Source organism: Argopecten irradians, chromosome 11, assembly GCF_041381155.1.
Source record: "Argopecten irradians isolate NY chromosome 11, Ai_NY, whole genome shotgun sequence".
NCBI classification, from domain to species: Eukaryota; Metazoa; Mollusca; class Bivalvia; order Pectinida; family Pectinidae; genus Argopecten; species Argopecten irradians.
This window is the reverse complement of record NC_091144.1, coordinates 32,307,136-32,334,294: the sequence shown is the minus strand read 5'-3', so window position 1 is coordinate 32,334,294 and position 27,159 is coordinate 32,307,136. Positions and strand designations below refer to the sequence as shown.

The following is a 27,159-nucleotide window of genomic DNA, read 5'->3' as shown; positions in this document are numbered from 1 at the left end:
TGTTGCTGATGTTGTTTTGGTAATTTATAATATTCATGATATATTAATGTTATAATTATCCAATGATGAAATTCACAAAACTTATATAAAAAACACCTTTAATAATAACTATCATAACAAAAGCGGAAACAGAAAAAGCCCTATTTAATTTATAAAAAAATAGTTGCCCGATAGAAATTCTTGAAGTTGAAAAGAAATGTTGAATATAACAAAATTCATTTGTTAGTGGGGGAGGAGAAGTAGGTTCCCATGTACCCCTCTGGCAGTTTTTCGAAACATGGTTTTTTAGGACCGTTATGATGTCTAGTTTCATTTTATGCTTGTTGCCATTGACAACTAATGTCCCATGGGGGTCATATGGCGGCCATCTTGGATTTCAGGTATCAAAAATGACCAAAATGACACATTCGCATATATGCGCATAGATAGAGAACCAGACAACATTCAAAGACAAATAAACACATTTTTTTCTATGATTGAAACATGCTGAATACGATTAAATCATAATAATGACGTTACGTCTTCTTATTTTTGTGAAATGACGGGAAAACAATGAAATTTTTAGCTTTTTTTCCCTAAAAAATCGATAAATGTCATAATTTTTATCACAAGTAAAAAAAATGATGGACAAATCACCTTGTAACAGTCATTTCGAATTGAACCAACCCTTGTGTAAACATATGTGTACTATAAAAACATAAATCGCATCAATGAGGTCGGAAAAAGAGAGAGACGCCATCCCCCTTTAAAAAATTCACAAAAAATGGCCAAAATGACACATTCGCATATATGCGCATAGATAGAGAACCAGACAACAACAGAGGCAAATAAACATATTTTTAAATGTGATTGAATCATGCTGAATACGATTAAATCATAATAATAACGTTACGTCTTCTCATTTTCGTACATGGGAACCTACTTCTCCTCCCCCACTATGTGTTTTATTGCCGAAATACGTTAAAACACCAAACTAAGTAAGAATGAACCGATGACAACATATTATATTTTTTTTGCAGCCACATTAGTATTTTGATATTTATCGGAGTATCTAGTAAGGTGCTGTTAGAGCAAATACGATTTACACAATATCAGAGGAGAGAGATTGAACTGAAGGGTACAATATGCATGAACTCACTTTAACTCTGTTGTTATTCCATTACGATCTGGAAGGTTCTCATACCTAGAATCTCCTTGATCGTTAATTATGTATCTAACGCCGTCAACCGTGATAGAGACGAGCATCACCTAAACAATATACAAAAATAGGTTAAAACACATTCTCTAAGTATCGCTAAAGTAGTAATGTCCCTGCATAACAGTATACAGCTATTGACTTGGATTGGGGGCAACAGATGATTTGTTGGACCAGAAGACAAACTTTGTTGGACCAGAAGGATCCAGCAAACCATCTGTTGCCCGAAAACCCAGTTGATAACTGTTTTGTTATACCCATTGACTCAAAACAATGCATTGACGTCACGAATTGTAGGTATGACGTCACTTCGGTCCATCAGCACATTTTAACAATCGATTTTAACAGTTTTTTGGACCGCGCGATGGAACAGTTCATTTATTGGCATTTTTGTCAATAGAGTTTATATAGAAACGATTGTGTAGGGGTATAATAATCTTGAATATTGTAAACAAATTATAACAATTATAAGATTTCCTGTGTTATCTATGTTACAGTGAAGAGCCATAATGTTTACGACTGTTTACAATGATTAATCTTCGATGTTAGACATTAAAAACGGAAAGGTAATGGTCCATTTATATATTGTCTAAATTAGGATATTTTGGCCCCTAATTTCAATCCCAACATGTGTTACACCATATATTACGACCATATCAAGTCTGAACATGATCGACCATCCCATTCTCAAGTTATTGTAGTCTGGAAAACAAAAGGAATATTATGGTTTGTGACCGTTTTGAATCAAAGATGTACTTGTACTTTTATATTTCAAACAAAATACCATAATAATTTAGCATGTAAGTTTGATGGGCTCGGAGTGGGTTGGGGCAAAAGCACTCGACCTTAACCGTTAGAAAGTAAGCATCATTAAGTCAGAAAGAAATACGTCCCATGTGTTTGAAATGAGAACTGGCGGTGTAAAAAGACAGTCAATTAACAGACCAGGATAACATTTGATAAAAAAAATCAATACATAAAACAGAACAAAACTAAAGAAGACTACTAGAGATCTGAACATTACGTCATACAATTGGACATTTGGTTGTAATAAACACACTACATGCCTCAAAAACGAATGGGGAACCACCTGTAATACCAATGGTGGATCTTGTCAAAGCTCTAACTCCGAGAAATGTTTCCTGCAATGATAAGAAACAGTACTTTATTAGTGCAATGATTAGGGTAAATGTCATATTAACAGCTAGGGTCATTTCAGGACGGCCTTCCCCGTATGCAATGCGCTAAATTGTGATGCAATGTTTTGTATTCGAAAGATGATTTATGACTCATTTTCTTGTCAAATGTGTCCAGTGAAATGGAATGGTATTGATGGAAATAATATTGCAGTTAAAAGAAAAGGCAACAATTTCCTAAATTGTCGGGGTCATTCACTCATGTGACTTGGACTGTTACCATAACTTATAGCATTAATGCATAGATACCTTAAAGGCCTACTAACTTTCCGAAACGGTTTCTTGATTTTTAATAGGTAAAACAAGATTTATAATTTTGTTGAACCCAAAAGTTATTAGAACAACGTTAATACTACACTTACCATCACCTTGTTAACAATTGTATAAATTTTTAAAAATTTGATGTAATTAACGGTTCCTGAAATACTTAATTTCTTATCTTTGAAAAGTTGCAATGTTAGATTTTTTTTCAGAAATGCCTAATATTGGCCTCTAATCTTGTTGTGTACGGACTGACCAGTATTAGAACTGGAGATGACAAAATCCGGAATACTTTAAATGAATGTAGGATTACAAAAAAACAACAACATCCCCTCAAAGAGCCAAAAGATACGGTGCTGCAAAAATTAAGTTGACAAAAGACGTAATTGATAACAAAAATCCAAAACATATTTTCTATCATGTACAAAAGATAAGATAATATTAATTTTGAAATAATAGTCCATACCATTGTACATATTTTGCAGATTACCTCATAGACAACAATTGTACCAGATGTATGTAGAGGCACAGAAGATGGGAAAATAAATTCAAAAGAACCGTCTTCACCATATACAACCATGTAAAACTCGGATGCAGTATCAATGGTAACTGTTATTTCAAACTTGTACAATCTTGTAGGTGAACCTGCAATAAAAACCACATAGATATATTCTGACATAGCCATTCGGGGCCGAGTTGTTCAAATGATAATTAGCTAATTAAAGTTTGACGACAATTTACAAAATAGTTTATTGTTACACAAATTGAACAAAAATATGTAAAATTGAAAATATTGAATTGTTCTTGTTTTTGAAAATAATATGGTCTGCAATAATTGTGAAATAGGAATATCACTAAAGAGTTATTATTATGACCACATTTTGTACAACTGCTCCCAGACGATATTCAAATAGATTAGGTAGTGTTTCCCATTGGATAAATATGGCATAAGTTCAAAATAGAAAAAAAAACATACAGTGGTTTGAAGAAGTACATCATATATGTAGCGTATATGTAATTGGAATACATATTTCATGCTATAAGAAAACAACCGGTTATTGATCGAAAAATTCAGATGATCTATGATTTGCTTAAGATAGATTCCCACTGACATAAGTGGCTTTTTTCAAACATGAAAGCGGAAAATTTAATACCATGTGATTTTCTTGTGGACATATCAAACGAAAATAAATAAAAATGGTACAAAATACTACAGGATAGACATTCATTTACTTCAAGCGCATCTCAAAGCGAATAAATCGGATCAAAACAACTGGCCTTCCATTTTTAAACATTTACGAATATCACGTGATCATTGCTATCCAAGTATATTTCAATGAGAGAAAATACTATCAAAAGGGTCAGAGGTAATGTTTACACATTTTACAAAAGTAATATATTATTGGTATTGTGATTCTAATGAAAATAAATTGTACATTTCACCGGGATATCTTACGTATTTTACCGTAATGTGTTAATTTGAGGTAAATACAATCCGGTCAAATTATAAGGCTATTCCATGATCATGTAAATGTTTTACTTGGTATAGAGGCCAACAGGGGTAATAAAAAATACACCAATTACACTAGTAATGTGAAAGGACACAGGATGTTATTTGAAAAAAAAGAACATAGAAAATCATACTCTGTTAGTAATTTAGGAAATCAAATACTTAAAAAATGTATTTCAGACAGTAGATCTGAATAATGTACCAGTACACTGTATATATGGATATGCAATGTACGTGTCTGCTCAAATACAAAACCTAGCATTAAAGACAGTTATGTAGACGTTAAACTAACTAACTCATACTTTATAATTCACCTGTGTTAACGGATATAGAGGCAATTGATGCATTAGTCTGTACATTAAAGGGACATTTTTAGCCTGATTCTGCAATAAATATTAAGTATCAATGTATTATTCTACATTTTTGATGAATTTTAAAACATCTCCGATGTCCATTGGTCAAATATTTGACCCTTTGGACTTTCAGGTAATTAGAAGAAATCATTTCAATGACGATTGACCATGGACAGGGCATGAAGACTTTATATTACTATATAAAACGAATAACATTATTTTGTCGGCGGCTAATCATCAAATAGCTTTTACTTACAGACCATATCGATGATTCCAGACCACGTGCCCCCAAGTACACAAATTCGAGTACTGCTGTCTCCTCCTGTGTTGATCGAACTGGAATCACACGCGTACGTTGCTACACTCCCAACGGAGAGAGATGGTGCATCAACATTTCCATTAGTAATGGCGATCGGCAATTCGCATGGCTTAAGGGTACCTTTATCAACAGATGTAAAATACGAATACAAATCATTCATACTCAAGTATTGTGTCAGGCATCTGTTACTGTACTGTCAACCAATAATCTTTCGCGGCTAATAAATTTCACGATTTCAGTTTCAAAATTTGTGTGCAAAAATTAACTTTCGTGACTTTATTAAAAAAAGCACGGAATACATGTGAATTTAATTGCACACGAATTGTGAAAGTTATCAATTCGCGGAGATAAACTTTCGCGAATTTACCTTGATTGAAAAATTCGCGAAAATAAGTCGCCACAAACGTTGGTATACATAATACTGTTTTAACATTTGTTTGTATACATATTTATAGTGACAAAAAGAAACAGAATTGAAATATAAGTGACAGTATATGATATTAAATGAATTGGTGCGTTTGAATTTCCCTACGTCAAAAACGCTAGACGTCATGTCAAGGAACAGCCGTCAAGCAGAACAAACCCCCATAAAGTGATGTTTATTTGCTATAAAATATATTATAATGTGAATACTACTTCATGGTTTGTTTTCTTGTTCATTTTCCATTCCGTCAATTGTCAACAAACATAAAAAATAACTAATTTACTTAAAATGAGAATATTTCTGACTCAATTCTGAAAACTTTAAAGTGGTAATAATTTAAACAAGTTGTAATATTTCCGGTTTTTGAACACGATGCTATATTATGACATGCATTTTCATTTTGCTGTTACTTACAGACCATCTCGACGTTCCCAGACCATATACCTCCAAGTACACAGATTTGAGTATTTCCGGTTCCACCTGTGTTGACGTAGTTGACATCACACGAATGAGTTGCGACACTTCCGACGGAGAGTAATGGCGCATCAACATATCCATTAGCAATGGCGACAGGCGGGTCACATGGTATTGGCGTACCTTTCAACAGTTTTTTTTTTTAATTTTTGATTTTCGAACATTTTACACAGTATATATAAATGGACACTAACACACAAACACTTGCATATGCACTCATTCACAATACTTAAAAACATCAAACGTTGTACGTTATGAAACATCAATAAAAACATATATTAGCCATTAATAGCAAACCATAACGCACATATATGCATGCTCTCACTCTCTCTTTCTCTCTCACACACACATACACACAACACACACACACACACACACACACACACACACACACACACACACACACACACACACACTCACATACATACAGACAGACAGTGCAGACTGACAGACAGTCAGACAGACACACAGACACATTCACATACATACATACAGACAGACAGACAGACTAAAGAAGAAAGATAAGAAGGAAGAAGAAAGAAGAGGGAGGAGATACCGTTACACATACACTATATTATAGTTTAAATATATTATATTAAATAAAAAAATAATTAAAAAATTGTTCTGAAGAATCGTTGTGCTGATCAGCTATATAAACCCCAACAAAAGATAAAAAAGAAAAGAAAATTAAAGTAAGTTAGCAGTAGTAAAAGACTAAGTGAAAGACTAGGGTAAAGGTACATGTATATACTTAAAGGTCCAATAAAGGTTTCCATTTCCTCCAGCCTATTTCAAATTGCCTTTTAACATGGTCACTTTGACTAAAAAACATATATTTTTGAACTAAAAATTATCCTTAATTACATTAATAAGAGCATTGATATTTAAAGAGTTGCTAAGACATCTGGTTTTATAAATGTAATGTTTCATAATTATCAAAATTTCATTGTCAATAGAGATACAATTTTGTAAAACTATTCCAAAAAGAAATGAATCTTTGTTATATGCAAAGGGAATAAACAATAAATCTAATAAAGTTTCAAAATTTTGAAGCAGAGTTTGCACCTCTTTGCATTCCCAAAGGCAATGTATAATTCTCTCCCTTTCTGTATTACATAAAGTACACTAGGATTTATTCCTATCTTATGAAGGAAGGTATTAGTAACTAATATATGATGAATAATTCAGACTTGAAACCATATCAATTTGAATTTTTTTTGTTATCTTAAATGGAGGAGTATATATTTTTAACCACATTTCTGTATCAAAGCTAAAGCTCAAATACCATTTTTAGTACCTGTTGGAGTTGTTGATGGAGTTATGATAAACCTATAGAAGTCTTTCACACCCTTTTTGCTTTTAAAGAAAATTTCTAATAGTTGTGGTATAAAAGGGTATGAAAGTTTCTCTGGTTTTATTTCGAGATTTCTTAAATAGCGCTTTATTGACAATATAAGTCCATGGTATTGTAAAAAATTAGTATCAATTCCAAATTTTTGTATAAATTCGTCAAAAGAAAGAAAAGTAAAATTGTCAGAATTTTTCATCAGATCATTTAAAATTAAAATACCTGACCTAGACCAATTGGGGTAAAAAACAAATTTATTATCAACTTTAATATCATTGTTGTACCAGAGAGGTGTTTTGAGGATTACACTCTTTTAGCCTCATATCTTCAGAATAATTTAATTTATCCCATGCTTTAAAGACATCTTTCCAAAATTGATTACGACATCTGGATATACACAATTTTACATAATCCTTCCCACAATTATATATCTTATTTAAATCTAGAGTTGACTTGAGGATCAGATACCATTTGCCTGTAGACGAGAATAATCTTCTAACCCATCCTAACTTTAATGAATGGATGAAAGCATACCAGTCAATCATCGTAAGCCCAACATTTGCATAATTTTGAATCTTAACATCTGATTTGATCTTATGGCATTTACCATTCCACAAAAAATCGAATAATAAAGAATTTATTGTAGCTAAATATTTTTCTGGTGGGTTTGGTAAGGTTATAAAGATAGATAAGTTGCGAGATCAATAAAGATTTAATAACATTGATTTTCCCAATTGGAGTCAAGCTCCGCCTCTTCCAAGCAGTAAGAAGTGATTTGATTTTTACAATTTTTTTGGTGCCAAAATTCATTTTTGGTATCTGATCTAAATCAAATGAAAATTCAACCCCCAAAAATGTAAATCTGGTTTTCCCCCACTGTAAATTCAAATCTGGCCTATATGTTACATTACTGTATTTATAGCTCCCTAACCATTTAACTTATGTTTTACTAGTATTGATATTTAAACCTGAAATTTTTGCATAGTTATTCAACTCCGATATAGACTCATTAAGAGACCTCTCTGACCCATCTAGTATCAAACCAGTGTCATCTGCATATTGCACGTTCAAAATTGGTACATTATCTACATCAATGCCTTTAATATGATTATTATTTCTAAATATTGCAGCTAGCACTTCTGCACATATAATAAAAATGTAAAGAGCTATTGGATCTCCTTCTCGACAACCTCTTTCTATACTGATACGTTCCGATAAATCCCCCCCTTGATTAATTGAAGAATATACATTATTGTTAACTTTCAACAGTTAAGTTTTCTTTACCCTATTAACCTTTCAACAGTTAATAGAGTAAAGAAAACTTACTTATATAAACTAATCGTTTTAGCATGCCATTTATTTTTGCGTATTTTATAAGCGATCAGAAATTGCGTAATACATGTAAGATTGCTGTCAAAAAGCCATTAGACATCAATCGTGAAATTCAGGACCAGCAAAAATTAGGTTAACTCTAGAAACTTTCTCTTAATAATTCTACAAGAAAATACAAAAATACTACAAGGAAAGACTTTATATTCGGAAGGACAACATTTAAAAATATATGACAATGCATCCTTTATGAATTCATCTATCATTAGGTGAATTCGTCCAATGATGTACCTTTTTTGTTTGTTAACTGAAAAAAATGTGTACTTACAGTCCATGTTGATTTCTCCTGCCCATGTGCCGCCTAGGACACAGGTGCGCGTGTTTAAGCCTCCCCCAGTATTGATGTAGTGGGTGTCGCACGCATACGTCGTGGTTCCTCCGACAGATAGTGTCGTCACATGGGGGATTCCATTCGAGAGTGGAGGAGGGGAGTTACAGGCTATAAATGGTATCAGAAAACCTTATCAACCAAATTAATCAAATACATGTATATGTAAAAAAAATGCTACCTTACCCATAGGTAATATGTTCGTTTCGTAATTTTTGTTTTTAAATTTTGTGAGAAGTTTTTACCTAACCCACAAAAAATGGAAAATAACAATTCTGTCGTAATTTGTATTTGTTGCTGTCAAACCAGGCGAACATGATCAACGAGATACATATATCCAATTAATACGAAGATGTTACCTAACTTGCGAGTATATTCAACATCCGATGACATATTTTTTCAATATTTTAAGAAATCATGTTTTACCTTAGCAAGACAAAAAATAAATTAGGTTGTTCCTCAATAACAAATAATAACATTTCTGTTGTACTTTTTTATTTGCCGCTGCATAAACGTTCAAATATGATCATAAAAATACATTTAGTCCAATAACATAAATATGTATTTTTGGTAAAAAGAAACTGATTAAAACCTGTTAAAAAATTCAAACTTGAAGTATACTTTATTGATTTGAATTTAATAAAAGATTTATAGGTAGGCACTATTAACTGTTACAATGAGAAAGAAATTGTAATTAATTAGATTTTAAAACCTTCCTCTTAAAGGCCCACTACCTTTCCGGAGCAAAAAATAAAGGTTTCTTAAAAATATTAAATACATCAGAAAATATATTCTGATGGCCTTCGATGAGGTTACAACACAAAACATATGCAAGATTTCCCGCGTAATATATGATAACAGTGGAGAGTAATTTCGCTGTTTTACCGTCTAGCACAGTAATAGTTAACTACCGCGCGGTATTTAGGACGACCCGCACTATGAAAACTACCATTTTATTTATTTTAATTAAATTGTTCAGAAGGTGATGATACGTGTAGTATTAACGGTAAGCTGATCACTTTTGCGACTCTACAAAATTATCATCTCGTTTTACATTCCCATCTAAAATTGATAGCCGTTTCGGAACGGTAATGGGCCTTTAAAACGGTTTCTTAAACGATCTGATAAAAACATAGATTTGCAAATGTTTTCTTTGATATCAGTCATCGATTCAAAGGACATTGTGTACAAGATTTAAGTTGTTATAAGATGGTTATTATTCCTTCACTTTAAAAATCTGCACAAGAACATATTGTTCACAATAATGGCATATTTACACTAGTTGTCTTATGATTATCAAACAATTTTGATTTTGCTTACGTATGAGAACGCATGCGTAAATGCTCGGTGCCCAAGTCTCGTCTGCTTGACACGTGATCACGTTGGATGCATCCGGCGGGGAGGTCTTGTATCCGAAGTCACATTCGTACTCAGCGTTACAGCCAGTATACTGTTGCAATGTGGCGTTCGATATGTGTCTAGGTGTAGCACATTCTGTTACAAAATAACTTGAATAATGTTGATTTCGGTTTTTTTTAATCAACATGAAATATATTTTAAGCAATTATATTTGTTTCACAGCCAATAAATCTTTCTTTTGTGACATTTCAGTCATTAGGCCACACCAAATTAATCAGTTGTTCGTCGGGAAAACCGCTCCTAAAATGTCTAAGTTGAGAAAAAAAAAAAAAAAAAAATTGCAGCGCACCTTAAAAAAAATCGGCGAATCCAGATCTTTTTCAGATGTTTCCATACGGTTAAATCCGCCAATCCTAGCCATATCTACAAACCAGGCCGTGAAGCACTGGCCATGGTTTGATAATGAAGTAAACAAAGAGGTGTGAACACCCTCTGAACAACATCAGCAATCCTAATATTATCAGTCAGTCCACATTCACGTGTGTAACGTTAGGTGTATTACAACTGAGTCTTATAGTGAGTATTACTTCAAAAACAAACACTGTTTACAACTGTAAATAATTTACTCAGGTTTTTAATGTTTAATAGGCCTATCTATCCATGAACGTCACAAACTTTGTAATCGTAATGTCCGCCATTTTGGGTAATTGTAATAATGAATCCGGTTCATGTGTTTTCAAAGGGGATTATTTTTCCGGAATTTTGATGTAGGTTTTAGACTAAATGGTGATAAAATGATAAAATTAATAATAGTAAATAAATATAAACCAATCAAATTTTAATTTCTTTTTCTTCTTACTTTTTTTCTCTCTCAGATTAGTTACATATTTATTAATAATGTAACAGGTATGATATTTTCTAAAATTAGTACCTATGATGAAATGAAAATTAAGTAAATTGCTTCATTATACATAATTGTGAAAAATGTTAAACTGTTGAAATTTAATTCAATGTAAAGCCTAGTATCTTTTTTCCAATAACAGATATATTGAAAAGAATAAGGATATAACGGAATTGAAATACAGGCATCTTCATCGATGAAATTAGATCTGCCCTGCGAATCATGGATCGTCATAATTTAAGACCAGTAATTTAAGCTCGTCTGGTTTTTTTCCATTTTGATTAAAATTTGATATGAACAGGGGCTCAGTTGAATCATTAAACTTTGTTTGTTTGTTTTTATTTTTTAATAACATTGTTGTTTAGTTATTATTTTTCAAAGAACAACTGATTTATTTGGTGTGGCCTTAGTATGAAATGTTCACTGTCACCTTCACCTTGTCGAAGGAAGGGTACACATCGTACGTCGTACGAAATATTCACTACATAAACCATATTTTCTAACCTGAAGAATTACTCTTTTCGCATTTGTTATAACATGGTCCATCCCAGCCACCTGGGATAGGTTAGAGGGCACGAAACAATTGCAAATTTCAAAAACATACATAAATTTAGAACAAGTATTCAAGACGCTTACAGTAAAGCCCCGAACACCGTCTCACCTTTCCACCTCCTCCACATTCATTATATAATCTTATTATCGTTACTTACCTGTAAGTTTGTTGTAAGCTACTTTGTCCCCATTCCCGGAGGTAAGAGCCTTGTTAAACATGTAACATGTTTTAGTGGAGCTGCTATAGACGTATGACGTACAACTACATCCGAGTTCTACACAGAGGGACGCACACCTCATCTTCTTATGGGTTATGTTCTCTACCGTCAACTTGTCCATGTTGCTTGCTATCTCTACATCGCTGACCGCTCCGAATTTCCGTGAAACAATGTCTTCTTGTTTTGTTTCTAAACAGAAGAAAAAGCTCAATGTAAATATATCTGCTATATTGATGTTCATGTTAGGCTATAACATTGTCGAGGAGTGGATATTACGACAGTGATAGTAACCCCTCGAGATAGAATATAGTATAAATGAAGATGATCCGTATGATGTATATTGTCAGGGATGGTAAACCATAATCATAGCATAGTAGTTGAAAAGTCATTATCTTTCGACTGGACGATGCATAATTATAATGCAGTTATTTTTATTTAGTTTTTATCCTAAGACTAAAATGCAGTCATGTAATTCTTCTTTGCGAAGAACTTCAGACATAAACTGGCCAATTGAAAAATATTTAGATGTACGATGCTTCATTCGGGTTAAGGAATCAAACAAAGTTATGACTAAAAGAATCTTGAATGAGCATACGAGATCTGTACACAGGGATAGGGTATTGGTACCCAAGAAAAGCATATTAAAATATTTACACATTTCCTTGGACACGATATAGCTAGGAAATGGCTCATAAATGATTACTGAAATATGATTCTTCATTTCACTCGATCTCAAATGCATGCTGGTAAACAGTCTTTATTTGCATATTAAAGAGTAATCTACCCTTCCGGATAGTTATTGATTGCGACGTCATTGGTTTGCGAGTGTACTGTAATACTTTTCAGAGAAAACGACATGAATTTCACTCAGAAACAATGAGGTCAAAACGTTAAATGCGAAGACGGAACATGACAAGTGTGCTTCTGATCTCATGATTCAATATGTGGCTCTGCTTTTAACATTCATAATTGCGAGTTGGTGCTGTGACTATTGATCTGTTTTATTATTCCTTTCTTTATGAGTTATTAATTCCATTGTTTTTACGAAAAATCAAGTCCACGGAGTGAAGTTTATGAGGTAGTGAACGCTATTGATCAATAACAAGAAGATAAGAGCCCTGCCATCATTGTTCTGTCATACCTAGACGATTTAGCTCTAAAACATGAACTGCCAATGATTATGGTTCCAACGTAGACGCAAATCTTAAGGACCCAGTTGTTCAAAAGGTAATGGAAGTTCATCACCGTTTAATAACGGCTTTTAAATTAAGATAAAATAATTTCTCATAGTACGAATTTTTACATCTACAGATAGATTTGTTGTAATCAGTGCCCTACTAACCTGTTATGCCTCCAAATAACAGCAGAAACAACAATAAACCCCCTGGCATACTGGTCTTCAGGTACGACATCTTCATTTTTCAATGTAGAACGAAAGTCATTCAAAAATGTCTGAAATCCCGATTTGTATTTGGAGAATAAAATCCCGATCCCGGTTATAAAAAGAAATGCGTCGACTTTAAAAATCAAACATTATATTGAAGGTTTCCGTTTGATCTGATGTGAAGTTAAATATATTGATTAGTTAAACGCGATGCTACTTTAGCTAATAGGGTGACTTTAGAAAGTATAGATGTATGTTTGACGTACGTGGCACTACAAGTGGATGTGTACTATCTGGAAACGTGAATATATCCGATAATTTATAGCGATAAATTAGTAAAACAGAACTTCATCATATATTATTTAAGGAATAATTTATAGTTTTTATAGCTTTCCAATATTGATTTACAAGGCAGACCTTTTAACGTTCCCCAGTAGGGACTAACTGATAATAAATCTCTAAGGAATATTGGGCAAGATTCATAAAAAATAAGTTGTGGATCTGTGGCAGACTGGGATTCAGGCTCCGGTTCTACCAAAGTTCCTTAACTTTAAGGGAAGTCGGTAACTTAAAACTCGCCATATGAAAGCATTTTCGAAGTTAAGGGAAATCGCCTAGACAGAGGATTTTGATTTGCTTTTGTAATACTTTCTTTCGGATAATTTTATTTGTACTTTGAAGCTTTACCTTGAAGAAGAAGCTTCAATAGACTTCACTGGTAATTAAAACAGTTCACTATTCTAACAGGTGTCGAGTTAATATGTGTATGCTGATCAAGGCCATGGTGAGTGTATAAATATAAGAATGAGTGATATAGAATATTAATGGATGCAATTATCTTGAAGTTGTATACAAATTAGTATCGGTTGAATATTTTATTTTCATTTTCAGGTCTATCTGTTCTTCTATAGATTGCTTGCATAGCCTACCGTCACTGAGCCGGGAAACTATGAAGAAACAGTTCTTCTTTTGTTTGGGCTGTACATTTTAGTGCGTTTATTTTTTTCTCGTGCTCTGTAAACTTTTCGCGCATATCACTGAACTGAACGAAAGTTCGAAAGAAGATTTAATTGTATCGTATAACGCAGTAGCCCTTTGTCTTTACGTATATATCCCTTAGCAATGAAACCCTAAGACAACCCTTTAAAATGGTTATATTGAATAGCAGTGATTAATAATCCAATAACTATAAACGTGTTTTCAAAAAAGAACGCAGAACTCGCACAGATAATGGTGTATGTTTACGTAAAGTGATTGAGGACCCTACCTGAGAGTTCATATTCCCATTTGGATTTTAAACATATTTTTATTGTCGTAAATTATTGACAAAAGGGATTGGACACAAGTTAGTAACGTCCTCTCCCGAATACATAATATGAATATATACATAATGGACAGCAATGGAGAAAATACATATATATAATTTAAATCAAAATTTCTATTTTAAGAATGAAGGAGAAAAGAGAAAGATAGAGGAGTATAGGAGAGAATAGTTATTTATTAACTTATAATTATTTGTAAACGTAATAATTGTTTACATAGTTATCCGACTGGCTGGGAAACACCGATCGGTTACTTCCTTAAAACGTTGTCCATTAAACACATTCCATAGAAAACATTGCACTGGAGATCCACTCGAAGCCATTCCTTTCCTTGAAAATCTTTCAACTCCACCAGCAAGCAGATACAACTGATTTATACTGTTGAAATATGTATAATATGTAATCTAGTAATTAACTAAGATACGGGGTGTAGATATAGGAAATGGGGTAGGATGCTCATAATGTCAAAACCTGCCAGTACTATCAATATAAATTTGGACTGCCTTTGCAATATTAAGGTTAGCATCATTTTCTAAATCTGCATCTCCTCTTAGTAATGTATCTAATGTGATGTCACCAGGGTACCAATGAAGATAGTTTAATAATGTTTGTCGTATAACGTGATATTTTGGGCATGTAAGGAAAAATTGATAAGAGTCTTCGCATGTGAATCCACATTCACAGGTGCTGAAGGCAAAAGATTGGATCTGAAAAGATCGTAATTTAAAGTACTTGCTCTATTTCTTAATCTACAATGAAGAACATTAAACTGTCTAGTACCAAAATTTAGACGGTTTCTGGAAGGAAAAATTTGCTTAAATTTGATTTGAAGGTATTTAAGGAATTTCTAAAAATCTAAATTATTCCAAAGAGAAGAAAGTGAAGGAAAAAAGGAGTTTAATGTGCGTTGGAGTCTATAACGATGTTGCCTCACGTCCTGGAAATTTCTTAGGTCATAGTTTGTCAGGACACCGATGTTTTCTGGTAATATATCACATAAATATGAGGGAGCTATGTTGTGTTTAATATCATAAAAGAGGGTTAATTTTCTTATCTCTCTCTCTCCGTTTAGATAATGGAAGCCATCCAATTTCTTTACAAATAAACTCTGTTTTGGTATATATTGGTAGTCCTGTAATAATACGGACGGCATCAAGTTGTAAATTTTCAAGATTATAAGAATTTGCGACACCACAATTATCCCAAACTTCACATGCATACTCTAAAATTGGTCTTATATACGTTAGATACATTTTTTCTGTTTAGTAGAAATTTCAATTTACGAAGTGTTGCTATATATTTCAAAACCTTCTTAATAATTTCATCTATGTGTTCAGACCATTTAGCATCGCTACTTAAAATTACTCCTAAGTGTCTGTGTTTGTGTGTGTGATTTCTATTACTGTATTGTTGAATGTAAAAAGTGGCTGGTAAGGGAGATTTGAAAGAGATACTAATATAAGTTCTGTCTTTTTGTGGTTGAAGGACATAAACTAATCATTTGACCATTTTTCTAGTGTTTTAAAATCAGTATTTACAACACGTGTATTATCTTCTAAGTGTTTAGAAGAATATGATAATGAGGAAAAACGGTATAAAGCTAGTATATTAATAATCCGAAATAAAAGGCCAAAATAAATTCAAAGTAAAATCAAAATCATTTCTATGGAATATATATTCAGCCACTATAGAAGAATATGATAACGAGGTGTCGTCAGCAAAGAGACGACATAGTGAAATTAGGTCGGTTGAAATATCATTAATATAAAAAAATATGGGAAATTGTTATTTCAGTAACATCTTTATATCTGCATTAAAAACAATATAGTTGATTATAAGAGTTACGTATAAAATTACAAATGAAAAGATTTCAAATTATTAACACAAAAAACCCCACAAAGATGAAAGTTAACATATGATCGGTAGTCCAGGAATGATCCCCGAAATGTCCTCTACCGATATCGGAAATGGATAACTCAACCAACTCGCGTTCGCGTGAAGTTTTCATCTCTGAGTAAGAATTCCTCAGTTAGTGGCATGTCATATAGAATCTACGTTTTCTACCATCCTTGAGAATAACGAAAAGTTTCCCATCGATACTGAACGAGTTTTGTACACAGTTGACATGGTACGCTTCCTTCAGTCTGTCCTGGTTATATTTGGTGAGGTCCTCAAATACAGAAATTCGCGTCCCCATCACGATCTTCCTTGCTTTCAAGATTTCGTGCTCTTTAGTCCTATGGGTAAACTTTACAATCACATTTCGTTTTTTCCCCGTGCACAAATTTCCCCAGTCTATGCGTTATGTCTATTTCATCACCTCGTAATGCAACCTTCAATTTGGAGTCAAGATACTACTTTCTCCCTTGCATTCCTGAACAGCCTCTTTCTGCGATGTATCATCTAGGCCAAAAATTCTTCCTTCCATTCTGCTCTATGTCGTTATATTTCTCTTCAGACCACTGTTGGGATTTCTGTAGTTCGGTGAAGCGATCCTGTAACTATGTCACGGTTTTCCGGAGAGAAATATTATCCGTTTCAAGATCGAAAATCCGTCACTCTAAAACCTCAATGAGCTCTCTGTTTTCTCTCTTTAAGTCATTTTTTAGCTTTTCATCCAATCTCTCTGTAAATCTGGTCATTCTCTTGTCCATCTCTGGATTTGTTATAAGATTCCCCACCTGAGCACTAATTTCCACAACCCGATCATCAGTTGATCTGGTTCCAATGGAAATAGAAGATTTCGAATGTTTTCCAATGGGTGGTGGCATGATTGTGAAAGAGTCACAACAGTTTATAATATAATGATTCCACGTACACGTAAACACGTATGCACAGGCTAAGTCCGTGCAAATAAAAGGCGGACGAGCCACGCGGTATAGGAGCTACATGTAGCCCATTGTTAGATTTTCAATGTCTATAAAACACACTTTTAGACGTAGAACCATCGAAAATTTGCAATGGTTTGAAGCACATGTATGTAGTCCACACACAGACAAAAAATTGAGAGTGGTCATTTGCTAAAAACTCGGATGTAATCGAACTTCGTCAGAGCAAAAATGTGTGTGTCCGCACAGGTCCGCGTGACCTTGACCTCCCCTCACTACGTCTTTTTTATGAATGTTATAAAAACTAAACATCGATTATCCTTATGAATTTATCTTTACTTATTTTCGTTCAAATATGTACAGTTTCGACAAAAACATATTGAAAATACATATAAATAGAACACGTAATTTGTTTTCTCTGAAAATAGCCCATGTGCCTCTACGTACCCGGATGATCACCAATTAAATATCAGCAACACCACGGGGTTATTTAGAATATATTTATATATATTCAATGTTTTACAATGTTCATCCTTATAAAACTGGTTCTTCTTTCCAAAATAAAAATACACTATTTCAGTAGAACTATATACTCCATTTTGAAGACTTTAAACAAACAGTTGTACGCAAAAACTACAAAAGAGCCAAGTACGAGCTCGTATTACTATGTAGAGATTACCCCTCAGTTGCGTCTTAATAGAGCGCGTGTACTCGCTTCGCTCTTACCTGTGTAGAATACATTGTATGGTCTCGTGTAAAACTCAATTGTTTGCTAATACTTGCTTATTTCTAAGTAATTGACTTTCCATGGTTAACTCCCTTACTGTTTTCATTTGACCAATCTCTGATAATAGTTTTCAAAGGATTTGAAGATTTTAGTTTTAGTTTTTTTATTAATGTTTATTGAGACTCATTTATAAAAATGACGAAAATAAGATGACAATGCATTAGCGTCGTCTGTCAACATCTATCAGTTGAAAAACATACCTGGGGTCAAACGTTATACAAAGCGGCCCCCCACGTGTGGCTTAACCCACGCGTGGACTGTGGCACCAACAGAGCGTAAATAACGGAATCTCCTGGTATTCCCCAATCATTGCTATATATCCTTATTATCTACGGAATTTTTTATTAAGAAATATCTCCGTAAGGTTATCAACTCTATCATTTGGCAAAATTTGGTATTTTTTACAATTGAAAATATTACGAAAACACAATGGGACTTTAAGGGCTATTGGACTTGACTATGTCAGTTGTATACGGGTATATGCAGAATATCTGAAAGACGACTTTTAACTTAAGAATTCAAATTATTAGCACACCATATGTCTAAAATCAAGTAAAGAACACAATGGTGTTGTCAAAAAATAAATATATATTCCAATTTAATATTTAACTTAATTAAAATCAAATTCCAGAAGTGTATGAAATTCTAAGACACCACTATATGTTATGGTCTAAAATATCAATAATTATCCTATCATATCTTCAATCTATGCGTATTTACTTTTAGAATTTAATGATAACACCATATACTAAAATAACAGACCTAAACTTGAGCCGAATATCTGTCAAAAATGGCTTCACGAGGCAGACATGTTGTTTCCATAAGAATAGTTCGTATGAGGCCATTTAGGGTAAATTGCGTGAAGAAATTATAACAAATAACAATAATCCTACTTTCTGAACTAGTAACGATGATGGTATTGATATATTTATTGGGTTAATATATTGCAAAACACGAATATACCGCTCCCTACATCTTCAACACACAATCATAACCTGTGGTACACCCTTGGAAATGTCAACAACGCACCTGTCACAATTCTGTCATTTTGACGACGAGCTTAACATTTTCTGCTGAATGTTGGGAAATATGGCTTGCGATTGTTTGCTTAATCTATGCATGACAAGCATATACTTATAAGTCAATTGTCATGTTACATTATGTCTCGCCATTTAAATCTGTAAGACCGAAAAATACAAATGAATAAAATTTTAAAACCGAAAGTACGTAAACCGGAAATGGTTGCTCAATATGTCATCGCAAAAAAAAGATTATGTTTTATTGGTAAACTCATATCGGGTTGACATTTGATGCTAAAATAATGTTAAGTATAAATAGATAAAACATAGCAAATACACATATTGCTGTGACTAGTCGTTTCACTGGATATTTCCCTTCGAAGACTTTGCCGTGGCTTAGTATTTTTAATGACATAAACGGCAAAATGGCGAGAAGAAAGTGAAAGTAAAAAGCATGCCGACGACAGAAACGTAATTGTGGATGCCGGCATGTGTTGATTGCAAGGTATTTACGTTATTTGTTATCGGGAAAACGTCATCCTTTGATTTGGCAAAGGATTTGTTCGAGATTGGCATAGTTTCTGTTGTATTAGGTTTTTACTTCCAGCCACGTGTTCCGTCCCACATTGCTTGTGTGTACGGCAAATGTGTCCAAAAATCAAACTAACGTGTAGCTTGCACAATCGAAAAAGTAAACAAAACTCGGTAAATACATGTAACCACAATAGCACTGAACATGTATGGAAGGGTTTTTGTTTACAAATATGCATTATTATGATGAATTTCAAACAGTTCTTAACGCCGACAAAAGTTAGAATTTTGTTGTTACAAAGTTATTTTTTTCATAAATGTCGAGTTTCAACGTTTATGTATGTATTTCAAACAAAGTGAGGAAAACGTCAGAATATTCCGTGCAGTTAATAGCTTGTTTGACAAAATACGTTTCACAACCTCCAAAATGGCGATAGTGTCGTCCAATAGCCCTTAACAATAACAACGACAGAACCGGTTGCTTACAATTTTGCATTTTATAAAATCTGATGAAACGCATACATCACAATATTCTGATAATAAATATATTCTCTTACTCCGTTTTTTTTATTATCACCTTATTTAACAATTACTGTCAGGTCGGTCTAACCGTTGACAAAATTGTTACAAGCAAGAATAACAGAAATGAGAAACCAGCAGCTAAATTCTAAACACAATTTATTTATATATACAATATTATTTAGAGATGGTTTTCTTTCTCTATTTGTTTCATTTTCATTTCATGTTCAAGTTCCATTTGTCTAATTAGGATTTCTGAAGTGACTGTTTCCTCTATACTATCTAATGCACTAGAGTCAAATTTGCCAGGGATGGCACTTTAACAAACTGTTCTACATGCATAGTAGTCATATTTCTCTAGCTGTTGGTTTCAAATGTTAACTAAAAATTTGTACACAAATTTTGAAAATTTCTTGATTAATTTAATTTTTCCCATTATGGTAGAAGCAAGAATAACAGAAATAAGAAACCAGCAGCTAAATTCTAAACACAATTTATTTATATTTAGAATATTATACAGAGATGGTTTAGAATATCTAAAGTAATTGGTGGTGGTACAAGAGTAATACAATAATTTAAAGTGTTGCTTATCTGTATGTTAATGTCCTGGTATAATCCTTAATCCGTTCAGGTTCCGAATTAACAATGTTCAAAAATCTATGAGGAAAATCTATGTCCACAGATAAATTGTAAAGTTCCAGGCAACATGAATAAATCCACACAATGCATTGTAACAATCCACAGATAAAGTCACAATAGCTCTCCCAAAAATATAACATGGCGCTGTAGAATTCTTGATATTTCTAATTACAGGTCTCATTACAGTTCTGAGTTCCTTGGGCAGCTGGATTATATATAGCTAAACCCTAATTTCAAGAATATTGGAGGACCTTCCATTTCTAGAAATATCTAACTAAACACAGTAAACAAATAAACACACAGAACTTTCTGGAAATAGACCATTCTAGATCTCTACTTATAATCAACATGTTTACAAACATGTATGTTTACACATGATAATATTTTAGAAAGTTCTACAACCTAAATTATTGATATGAACTTTATAGGATGTATTGATAATATAGCCATAGGAGTTATCTTCCTTATCTAATAACAACATAGGGATTGGATTGCGCTTTTATGTTAACCATGCTTGTATGGAGCAATTCCTCTAAGAATATATTCAATATGGGGCGCTAATTCCTCTAAGAATATATTCTATGGGGCGCTAACGCGCCCATATTGAATATATTCTTAGAGGAATTGCTCCATACAAGCATGGTTAACATAAAAGCGCAATCCAATCCCTATATTTACACTCAAACGACTTTTTTTATTTATATTTTATGCAATAAAATCGTCATTTGAATGTGACGTAATTATTCAATAAAAGTCGGTCAAAAGTGGGAGGAGCTTACTCAATTGAACAGCGAATGATGACTCTTCACGTAAGGTAGAATTATTCATCCGCGACGACAAAAAAAGTTCAATATTTTATTTTTAAAATTAACATGACAAACACATTAAATTTCAGAGAAAATTTTATTTCATCAGATCAGATCATTGAATATATATTCAATTTTGCTAAAAGTTAATATATAGCGTAATATCATAAAGAATTTGTACACGGCCACATGTGTGAACTCGGTGACCGTTATTGTGCAGCGAGGCGAAGCTGACGCACGCTTACACACTTTAGTTTGCCGAAGTTGTCAAAACACCGATTTTCAAGTAGCTCAATGTGTTTGAGATGTCGTCTGACTTGACGATATTACATCCTTGGGAGCCATGTGATTATATAATCTACGCTTAGATCCATCGCCATCGATAGATGAAACAAATTCACTTGTGTTCGATGGATACAATGTATTTGTGGTGACGCGTAACTGTCAACACGTGGATTACTAGCGGTGCATGTTTTATAATACACATGATTAAATTCTCAAAGAACAAAGACAAGAGGATATGTTTATAACTGACCTCTATCAGAGGGTCTCACGGCCGTCCACCCCAAAGACTCGATCGTAGGACGAACATAGGCACAGAGGTAATGTTTACATTTGACACCCATCATTTTTAACAAAAATGAAAGCACGTCGCCCCGGTCGGGATATTTTTCCGTTTCTTTATACAATTGTTTATTTAAAAATTGTTTGAATCAAATATAAATATAAAACATGTATATATTGTTTACATTTTTCCAAAATTCTATGAAAAATAACAATATACACGTAATGTTGCGTCAAAATGTAAACAAAGCCATGTGTTTCTGTTTTAAAAGAAGAAGTCCTTTAACTTTGCATAGAACATTTTCATACGCAAGCTCAAAGTTCAATGTTACCATGCAGTTATGATAAACAAAATCGGCTAGTATTAGCGTATAGTGACCAAGCCTAACAAGTGTAAATATATGCATGTATTTAGTGTCATGCATAACAAAATAAATAATGTAAGGGGCGGAGTTTAAATAGCTTTTTCGACGTCAGGCGATAACAAAAGTTTTTTTCTGACAATGTTCTAGAGTTCGGTAGGCATTATGGTTGCGCCTGATAAGAAAGACGTGTGGAAGATCTTTCAATAACGGGGTACTGACGGACGGTAAACTTCGCCGTGAAATACAGGATCTTCATTACAGAGGATTATCTTTTCATGATATTGGTAAAAAAACTGATGTTACGAGAGGAGGTTGTTACAAGATAATTGAGAATGTGACTGAAAAGCGGACATTTAACCAAATCACATGTTCATCGGAAACCAAGCCAATTTACCGACGAAGTCTTTCAGTTTATTGAATATGAGAAAGTTAAGCAACCTTCAATTAACAGTCATGAGATAATGACCCGTTTATTGGAGAGGAATGTTCGTACGGCGCAAACGGTTCCATAGCCCATTAGGGTATTTAAAGGGAATTGGCTGCATTTCCACGTAGAATTCCTAACGATAACAACGTTAGATCTACGAGCGAACGATGTACGTTTGATTAACAGTTGATAAATCTGGAGTGAATTAAAAGTACTTTAGACGGTATTGATATATAATAAGTTGATTGATAAAGATACAAACAGAGGTAAACTTACCGCCAGACGGGCCTCACGGCAGCCATAAAATAATTAACGTAGTTCTCTCAGTAACGTTTGTGACGTACATTCCCTACCGTGAATTATGCTAGCGTTTCAGTCTATCTGGGCTGAAACACGGACAGCAGCTCACGAAAACCGCGTTATCGCATTTATTGCCAGAACTAAATGTATGAACTTGTCACAACAATTGCACTTCTTTGAAGAAACGTCTGTTGTAAAAACTGCAGGTAATAGAAAGTATGGACACATCCTGCAGTTCTATGAATACTGTAATACCCAATGAGTTCAGGATAAATCTATCACAAGTGGGTTTCATTTCAAAATATTTTTATTAAATCGTTAGATTTAATAGGAATTGGGCAGCAGACTATGCCTATATAAGCCCTCTCCCTGTGGATACCTACATGGACATCTCAAAATCATATATATATATGTAATTTTACAGACAATATTGAAATCAAATATATATTTAGGATACACTTGTAAGTAATACTATGATAACACTCCAATAATTAGCAAGTATAAAAAGCATGTTAAGTATATATAAATACATGTATATATGCATACCTATGCTTTTGTTTATAGTTAAAATGTGGATACTGTATAGCCAGATAATGATAAGTTGAAATTTATAATGGATTCATATCAGTTCAATATATACAGTTCCTTGATTTAAATAAGTTGATTTTGATTTGAATTTAATTTGAATTTGGATCCCTCAATATCACTCCCACACAAGCCATTCCTAGTGACAGGGCAGTGCTATAAAGTTCATAGTGTTACCACTGAGTACTGGTCCTAGTCAGGAATGTTCAGAGAAAGAGCCATACTGAGGGAGTATATTAAAACATATGCATATAAATTAATTATTAGATTGGAGAAAATGGGTTTATACATAATGTAATATAAAAATATGAATGTTATAAGGGTTAGAATTGGGTCACACATATCAAAAGATATAAACCACGCCCACCAACCAATCAACTCGCGTCTAGCATCGTAATGTAACCCAGTATGCAATACAGTAGGTATTGCGTAAGTTGCGCGGCGAGTACGTCACTGTCACCGTCATCGTTAAATATCCAACAATGCAATCTATCAATTCTTTAATTTTTATATTTATATTGTTATATTTCCTATTTCACAGTTAAACATATTTGAAATGCGAGTTAACATTTGAGAAATCCCGCTTCAACCATTTTGTCGAATAATGCATTAGTTTATATATCTCAAAAATGTACAAAAAATTGTATTAAGATAATTAGGCTTTGTAGATTAATAAAATCTGTTACCTGTAAGTGATCGAGATGTTACAAAATCTTAGTCACAAATGAAAGTGTCATTTGTTTTTGATGTACGCGTTAAGTTAGTTATTATTATCTCTAACATTTTATCTCTTTGGTGATATGTTGATCTTTCCTTCATGAATGAGTAGATTCCATGTAACTGTACATTTGAAATGTCTAATCAAGGGTTGATGTTTGTTTAATTTACGAGTCTGAAAAAAACAATTCAAAGGATATTCATGTAATAATAAACAATGATAAAGCAACAATTCGCAGTCTACTACACTATGTTGCTGATGTTGTTTTGGTAATTCATATGATTTATGATATTAATGTTATAATTATCCAATTCACAAAACGTATACCTTAATAATGCAATATATAATACATGCGTTTTATCTTTACATGCGAGTGCTTTAAATGCGCTTTTAAAAATAACTATCATAACCAAAGCAAAAACGAAAAAAACACTATTTAATTAAAAAAAAATAGTTGCCCGATATAAGTTCTTGAAGTTGAAACGAAATGTTGAATATAACAAAATAAATTTGACTGTCATACTCTTAGCATTGTTGTGTTTGTCTCCGAAATACGTTAAAACATACAAACTAAGGAAGAATGAACCGATGACCACACATTATACGTTTTTGCAACCACATTAGTGTTTCGATGTTTATCAGAGAAATCCAGTAAACTGCAGTAAGAGCAAATACGATTTATTCAATATCAGAAAAGGACAGGAAGGGAAGGTGTACAATATGCATGAACTCACATTAAATCTGATGTCATTCCATTACGATCCAGAAGGTTCTCATACTTATGATCTCCTAGATCGCTAATTATATATCTATCGCTGTCAACCGTGATAGATACGATCATAACCTAAAATTATACAAAAAATAGGATATTTTTGCATTAAAAACGAATTCTCTAAATATCGCTAAAGTAGTAATGTCCCCGCATAACAGTGGCCACTATGTATCCGAAAAAAACAAACTTACAAACAATAACAACATAAGGAAATAATAATCGATGGTCTAATGTAAATATAAGATTTTCTGTGTTATCTATGTTACAGTGAAGATCTATGATGTTTGCGACTGTTAACAATTATCAATCTTCGATTTTAAAAACGAAAAGCCGTTTCGGAAAGTTAATTGGCCTTTCGTATATTATCTAGAATCTTTTAGTCACTATTTTCAATACCAATATTCGTTACACCATATATTACGACCATATCAAGTCTGAACATGCTCGACTATGCCCATTCTCAGGTTATCGTCTGGTAAACAACAAGAATATAATGGTTTGTGACCGTTTTGAGTCAGAGATGTACGTTATATTTGAAACGCCATACCATAAGATCTTTAAATGTAAGTTTGATGGGCTCGGGGTGGATGGGGGCAAAAACAACTTAACTGTAAGAAAGTAAGCAACATTAAGTGAGAAAGACAAAGTTTTAGGTGTTTGAAATGATAACTGGCGGTGTAAAAAGACAACTAATTAAACAGAACAGAATTGCATTTGATAAAAAAAGATCATTACAAATTACGGAACATATTTTAAGGGCACTACTAGATGTTTCTGAATAATTCGTCATACAACTGGACATTTGGTCCTATTAAACACACAACATACCTGAAAAACGAATGGGGAACCACCGGTTATACCAATGGTGAATCTTGTCAAAGCTCCAACTCCGAGAAATGTTTCCTGCAATGATAAGAATCCAGTATTTTATTAGCTAATTGTTTGATTAAGTTAACACACTGGTAAATGTGCCGGGCGCTCGTTTTTCAAAATCGGGGCTGTACACAAAAAAGGCGGCGAAAGTAATGATGAGTAACGGAGTGTCCGACGTGTCAATGCAAATATTCGTGTCCATAGATCTTGCGTAGGTGTACATGCCCAACCACGGGCGCTCGCTTGATTGATTTTTTCCCTTATTTTGTTTTGCGTGAAACAATGTAACAGATAAATGCGTGAACAATGTAAAAAATTTAAAAAAGACAATATATATAAAGTCACCCAGAGCCTTCCTCACATGAGCTGAAAATAGATGTGTTCAGTATTAAGCTTGTTTGTCCTGTCCCGTACATGTACATATGTAGTACATGTGTATGTACAATGTGAAGGTGTAAAAGTCGGGTCATCGAAAGTGAATGGTAATAATCATGGACTTTGTTTTGAAATATAAGATGTATGTAAAATTGACAAAAATCGAAGATTGAAAAATACTAAATCATATAATAGAATTCACAATCACAACATATCTCGATAATGATAAGAAGCTAACGAAAACTACTAAAAGAATGTCAAAACCTGATTTTGTGTTGGTGGATACGTTTGTTCACGCAACAAATAAGGAAAATCAATGAAGCAAGCGCCCGCGTTTTGGCAAAAAGCGAGCTTAATATCACGCGAAAACTTTAGTATGTGGTATATAGGCCATGGGCTAGGAGGGTCCTGACGTTGATACGTATTGTTGTTTTTTTTTTGTAAACCCGACCCAAACTATGAACATGACTGGTAGAGTCTCTAGGAAGCAAGAATCGATGATTTCGAAGCCCCATAGC

General features: G+C 33.4%; 1 protein-coding gene across 1 annotated transcript in view; it reads right to left on the bottom strand.

Moving 5' to 3' along the window:
* Positions 1–4,763: 4,763 nt before the first annotated feature.
* LOC138334573 (CUB and sushi domain-containing protein 3-like) overlaps positions 4,764–27,159 on the bottom strand; it is a 75,216-nt gene continuing 52,820 nt past the window's right edge. The window contains exons 3-7 of the mRNA XM_069283225.1: positions 11,768–12,016; positions 10,118–10,291; positions 8,738–8,908; positions 5,673–5,855; positions 4,764–4,954 (exon numbers count right to left, since the gene is read on the bottom strand). Coding sequence (XP_069139326.1) covers positions 4,764–4,954; positions 5,673–5,855; positions 8,738–8,908; positions 10,118–10,291; positions 11,768–12,016 — 968 coding nt within the window. The remainder of the gene's footprint in view (positions 4,955–5,672; positions 5,856–8,737; positions 8,909–10,117; positions 10,292–11,767; positions 12,017–27,159) is intronic.